This window comes from Astatotilapia calliptera, chromosome 2 (assembly GCF_964374335.1).
Source record: "Astatotilapia calliptera chromosome 2, fAstCal68.1, whole genome shotgun sequence".
NCBI classification, from domain to species: Eukaryota; Metazoa; Chordata; class Actinopteri; order Cichliformes; family Cichlidae; genus Astatotilapia; species Astatotilapia calliptera.
In genome coordinates, this window is record NC_137423.1 from 28,944,547 (window position 1) to 28,950,546 (window position 6,000).

General features: G+C 43.9%; 1 protein-coding gene across 2 annotated transcripts in view; it reads right to left on the reverse strand.

Annotated features, from left to right (window-relative positions):
* The window catches only part of LOC113036107 (A disintegrin and metalloproteinase with thrombospondin motifs 2-like), a 143,470-nt gene extending 139,560 nt beyond the window's left edge, over window positions 1-3,910 (reverse strand). For both annotated transcript variants that reach the window (XM_026192209.2, XM_026192201.2), the window contains exons 1-2: window positions 2,836-3,910; window positions 824-1,230 (exon numbers count right to left, since the gene is read on the reverse strand). In XM_026192209.2, coding sequence (XP_026047994.2) covers window positions 824-1,230; window positions 2,836-2,923 — 495 coding nt within the window. In that variant the 5' untranslated portion in view covers window positions 2,924-3,910. The remainder of the gene's footprint in view (window positions 1-823; window positions 1,231-2,835) is intronic.
* Between the last annotated feature and the right edge of the window lie 2,090 nt (window positions 3,911-6,000).

Genomic DNA, 6,000 nt, shown 5'->3' on the forward strand with positions numbered 1-6,000 from the left:
AAACGGATCCAGTTGCTGTTGCTCAGCTCCAGCGGGGGGCCGATCTGGCTGACTAACAAACCCTTTTTTCTAATGAGGAAAACTCCTCCCCAAATCTCATCAGCGCCTGTGCAAACCCCCATGTGCATATTTCCTCATATTTGCTTGCCTATTTTCTTCCGCCCCGAGGCATATCTTTCACACTTGTCCATTCCACCTCTTCCCCGAGCACCGGTCTCCATCTTTCTGCGTCGTCTCATTTCGGTTCCTGTGCACAGTTTTCACACCGTCTATATCTCACTTCTCTCCCTTACTGACAGCCATTCACCAACTGTTTGCCGTCTCCTTTCTTTTTTCTCTATTCATCATCAGCTCTATTAAAAGCATTTACAATTTGAGCTCTTTGAGCAACTGTTGTGCAACCAAAATATTTTGTGGTGGCTATTTAAATTTGAATGCTGTTGTAGTGTTAGCAACTTGTCCACACCTTCTGTATCTATGTATTACAAGCCTGCTAAATGCTATTTTAATAGCTGAAGTAGTGATAAATAAAGAGGTTATCTTTGAAACATCAGTAATCCCTCCTTTTCCTCTTTGCATGACTAAACTAAAAGAGGCAAGAGGACAGAGGGATGAAAACATGACTCAGGCTTTTCTCAGGGCAGACCTAGTGTTGAAGCTTGTTTAGAGGACACCAGGCAGAGCAGGATGGTTGACCCCACGAGTGCTTGTGAGGATCAAATCTTTTATGATCAGCTCTATCCATTCCCTTGTGTCTCCTTGTGTCATTTTGTCCACAGACAACTTTTCAGTCACGAGAGAAGAGCACAGGTCACACACTTACCAGGCCATCACAATTGCTGATCGCCACAGTGGCTCCTGGCCTGTCTGTGATGTCACCCACATACAAGCATTCATCGTGCAATGGCTCAGAGTACCGGATGCTGTCGTTGTCATCATGCCACTCCATCTTGGCTCCGGGTGCAACCAGCCTGGCATTGTGGCGCAGACGTAAGTGGAACTCCCGGCCGAAGATGGTGACGTTGTAGTAAAGCCTCTCCTGAGGGGGCACAGCTCCTCTTGGTCCTTCCCACTCATCATTGCCTTCTCCTACCTCCCTCCTCCGGCGCCTACGGGACTGCCCTCCTGCCATGCTGCCAGCCGAGACGGCGTGTGACAAGAAGCGGCCCTCTGCGTCCACACTGATCGGCCTAACCAGTCCATACTCCCCCAGGATGTGCTGCAGGGAGTCTAGGAAAAGGACAGGTAAGTTGGGTGGGAGGGAGGAAGGGAATGAGACAAGAGAAGGTGAAAGATGGTAAAATGCACAAATGTGGGAGGCAGTCAAGAGGGAGAAGTAGAAAATTAAAAAAAACAGCACAAAGAGGAGGGTACGTCATGGGTGAATAATGGGGGATAAATAGTGGGGAAAATCAGGAGTCATGGGAATGGAAAAAAAGAGGTGGGGGGAGGAAAAAAGGGATTAGGAAAATGTCAAGTTTGGCAAGGAATTATTTATTCCTTATTCCAAGCTGCGGTAAGGGTAGCACAGTGATAAATAAAAAGTGAAATCAGTAACCTTTCACACACACACACACACACACACACACACACACACACACACACACACACACACACACACAGCCCCACCCATGAACCTAGAGGCGACCCCCGTGCTCGGCAGTTTGCGTTTGGAAACGGCAGCCTCAGCAGTGCACGCTGCGCTCCTGACACCTTCTGTTGCCCTTCCACCATCAACGGGAAAGTCAGTACAAGATCAAGGTGCTAATTGCTGCTTTATCACGCTGTTATATCACCCACAACCTGCTCAAACCGAGAATAAACAGAAAACCTCTATTAAAAACAACAACAACAAAACTGATCCAGTGGCTCAGATCCCCCCCCCCCCCCCCCCCTCAGCCGCTTCTTATCAATATGAACTGAAATGCATCTGTAACCACTGTTCCCATGATCATCAATATCTATGATTAAGTGATTATATTTAAACTGTTCGTACAGATAAGTATAAGACACACGTTTTTAACTGATATCAAATGACGATTTCTAAGATTAGAAAGCTCTTTCTCTTTTAGTGACATGTGACACTGACGTTACAGGTGCAACCTCGCAGCGCTCATACACTAACACATAGCCTGCACACACTGAGCCAAGGCCACTTTATGGTGTCAATGCCATTACACAGTCAAACAGTATGTTGCTGTCACCTTGTATATGGTCCCCGGATGCAGATCCACTTCTTTCTTTCTTTATTTTAATATTTAAGTATCCACCTATAACATCTAATTCATAAAGTTTGCAAACCGATAAAAGCCAAACACACAGTGTAAACATTTCTTCATCCTCCATGTTGGAGGAATGATTTGATAATAGTGTGATCAATAGGCTGACATCCGACTCCAGCGTCCTGTGACAGATCGATAGATGCGACAGCGGCCGAATCGGATAATGTTAGGCTACTTCCCTGCGAAATCCGACAGTAAACCGGTGCATCAGATGCCCTCTTACACCCCAGATAAAATTATACCCTGGACAGGGGGGGCAAATCACAACACTGCTTGCACCGCTGAGGGACCTTCGGAAAGTCCCTTTAAGCACCACAGCAGGACACGGGCTACAGAAGTTGCAAATGCGCACCACAATATCATTTGCAACAAAACTGCAAAAGCGTGGCAAAAATGAAACACAAGCAAGAAGCAGGACAGTGCCTCCCCGCTACGATGAGCTTCCACACTTCCAGTGAGCGCGCGAGAGCCCCCGCGCAGCCCAGCTGATAAGATATGATCAGATAAGAAGAACAACGTAAACACTGACCACGCTCAAGTGGACTCCACTCACCAACGCTACTGGCGATGTAAAGGCCGCTGGTGTGCAGCAGAAAGGCCGGTAGAATAATTAGGACAGTATATCCTGTTGAGAAACCCATGGCAGCTCCGAACTGCGCAGGTGAGAGAGTGGGACTCCGGGCTCCAGTGTGGTGAAGTTCCCCGCCTGGCGCGACCAGCCACGCCACGACAGCAACAGCACAGCAGCCCGCAACTAGACTGCCAAGTGCACCGGGAGAGACGGAGCTCTCCTCCCCTCTCTCTCTCTCTTTCTCTCTCTCTCCTCCTCCTCTCCGTCGAGGTCTCTCACTCTCGCTCGCTCACTCTTCTTCGCGCCCTCTCTCACTCAACTCTTCTCTTTCCGCTCTGTCTCTCCTTCTTTCTCCCAACTTCTCTCTTGAATTCTGCGTGCTCCCACTTTTTTTCTATTTCTCTTACCTCTGACAACTCTCTGAAACTACACACACACGCACACACAGAGACCGGCCGCCGGGAGTGTCTCCTCTGTGTGATAAGTGAGGATATGTGAGAGCGGTGGCTGTGCTGCGGCTGCACTGATGGACCGACAGACAGCTTCTTTTTTTTTTTTAAAGAAAAGAAAAGAAAGAAAAGAAAGAAAGAAATGCGCTTCATGGTACATCAAGCGCATGTCACAAACCCGAAGCATTGATTCTTATTTTTTATTTTTTACACTTAGACACCCTTTCCGGGACCATAACTGCTGTTAAACCCTGCACTCCACCGCACTCCGACGAGCTGCGAACCTCTTTGTAAACTTTGAATATTCCGTTAAGCTTTCTTGTTTTCAGTACGCAGCAGCGCCCCGCGTGGTGTGCTGGTAGAAATGCACTGAGTTTTGCAGGGCCCAAGGGTCCAATTTACAGCCAGCGAAAAAAAGAAGAAGAAGAAAAAAGAAAAGAGAGAAAAGAGAAGCCTTATAGCCATAACCTGCATTGCCCTCATTTAGCACATCATTTACCCTCGTTGACCACTAATCTTCAACTGTTGTAAACAGAAATAAGATGCATGACGTGAACTACAGAAACGAGGCAAACCATTTTTATTTCAAATTCCTTTTTTCCCTTTTAAGAATAACATTAAGGAGAGGTAAATAAATAAATCTTTAAAATAACATCAAAATCAATTAATTTAATCTGCTGAGTCGCAAAATAAGCTTTTTTTTAAAAAAATTTTTAAGGCAGCAGATTTATTTATAGTCTTTAGTTTCTATTCATTTTTATTCTTGTGCCAAGATTTTCAAAGCAACAAAAAGCGATCAAAGAGTTCCAAAGATGCAAAACACTGTTTACTTAGTTCCAAATACTGCAAAACACATCAGATTGAAGTGCAAAACAATCAGCGTAATTATAATTGACCGTTCCTCCATGACATCATTAGTTTTAAAATATGATCATCTGACTAATATATGTCCTCCTCAATGCGGTCAAACAGCTTCTAACCTCAAGGGCATGGATTTTGGGGTGTGCTGTGGTGTCCTGCACTGGGATGTTGGCAGCAGATCCTTTGGGTCTTGTGGGACGGCTTCCCGCAGATGCTCGATCAAATTGGGATCTGGGGAGTTTGGAGTCTGGATCAATGCCTCGGGCTCTTTGTCATTTTCCTCAAGCTGTGCATGCCTGGGCTTTTTTTCCCCATATTCCAGCTTCACGCTGCACTTGAACGAGATGGCACAAGTTATTCATTTCACCTTTCAGCGCTTTTGCTGTTGTGGATGATCGTCTAGGTGTGTGTTTTGAGGAGGCTACAGTGATCCTGAGCAGGTGTTAAAAAATGGAATAATTGTGAAAAAAAGAATTACACCAAAGATCAACCAATAAATAAATAATACATCCTAGTTCTTAACTGACTTAACAGACAGTTACTTGTGGGACTCTCAGTACACACAGCTGATTTTTCTTTGTGGAACAGAAAAACATATAGAGGAAAACAGATTTTTACAGAGGTAAAATAATCGGCCTGGATTGCTCTTGGAGTTAAGCCTGTACAGCTGCTTAAAGGTTACACATAACTTCAAATGACAGTATTAATCGTGCAATAGCAGAGATTTCCCACCTGTCTAACAGTAACCCTGTCAGTTGAGAAGGTGCTACTTGCTAGTTTGGAACAGATCTACTGTCCAACAATAAAATACCCCAAACAATCCTAACAATCAGTAGCCTAACCACCAGTTAAGGTAGAGGCTTTCTTTCGCTGAGCCCCTCAGGCTGATCCAATAAAGCATCGTGCATAATTAGATGATGGTATTAATTACTCTTTCTGCAGAAGCTCAGTCAGTGTAGTGCTGCTTGGTTGCAACCTAGAGGCAGACAGTTTATGTCAGGTAAATAATGGGAAGCCACAGGCAACTGAAAATTGTACATTTTTAACTTTTAAAAAAGTTAATTGTCTGAGTGGCCTTGCTATTAGCGTCTAAAAATGTAGGTTAATTAAAATAGCTGTTTTCCTGTTGTAACATTTTTTTTATTATAATATTTCAGATAAAAGGTTCTGTTTAAAACTGCTGTGAATCTGCTGCAGCTCTGCTCTAAATATATTGTTACCAAGGTTTTCTTAAATGCGCTTCATTGAGGAAATATACTCAGTATAAAGTAAGTCGACTTATATGATTTTGTGCCTTACCACAAATCTGAAATACGAATGATTCGTCTTCAGCTTTCTTTTTATACTTAACACATATATCACTGAGCCTCTGGCACTGGAGTGAAGTTCACTCTTGATGATTAATAAGTGCTGAACACAGAGCTGTATGGGTCAAATTCTATTAATGATACTGTAATTTCCAATCATTACAAATCGTGATATGAATTGACTTATACGCTTTTTCAGTTTTCCTTGGAGACACTTTGTTCGCTGTAAATTTCGGATGACTACAACATTCGAAAAAGTCACAGCTGCCTGACAAAACTGTCAGCTTCACAAATAAAGTTGCTTACTGTGAGCATTTTAGCATTCTAATTAGTATTTAGATCAAAGCAGTGCTGTGCAAATAGCCTCACAGATCTGCTACAGTGGCTTTTAGACTCTGATTTCTACAAAGATCTGGTAGCTAATTCCACACGCCACTGTGTGTGTGTCTGTGTGTGCTTATGTGTGTCAGCTTTAAACAAAAAGGCTTAAAGAAAGGAATTTGTTTACGTATCTCCAAGATTATCAGAGG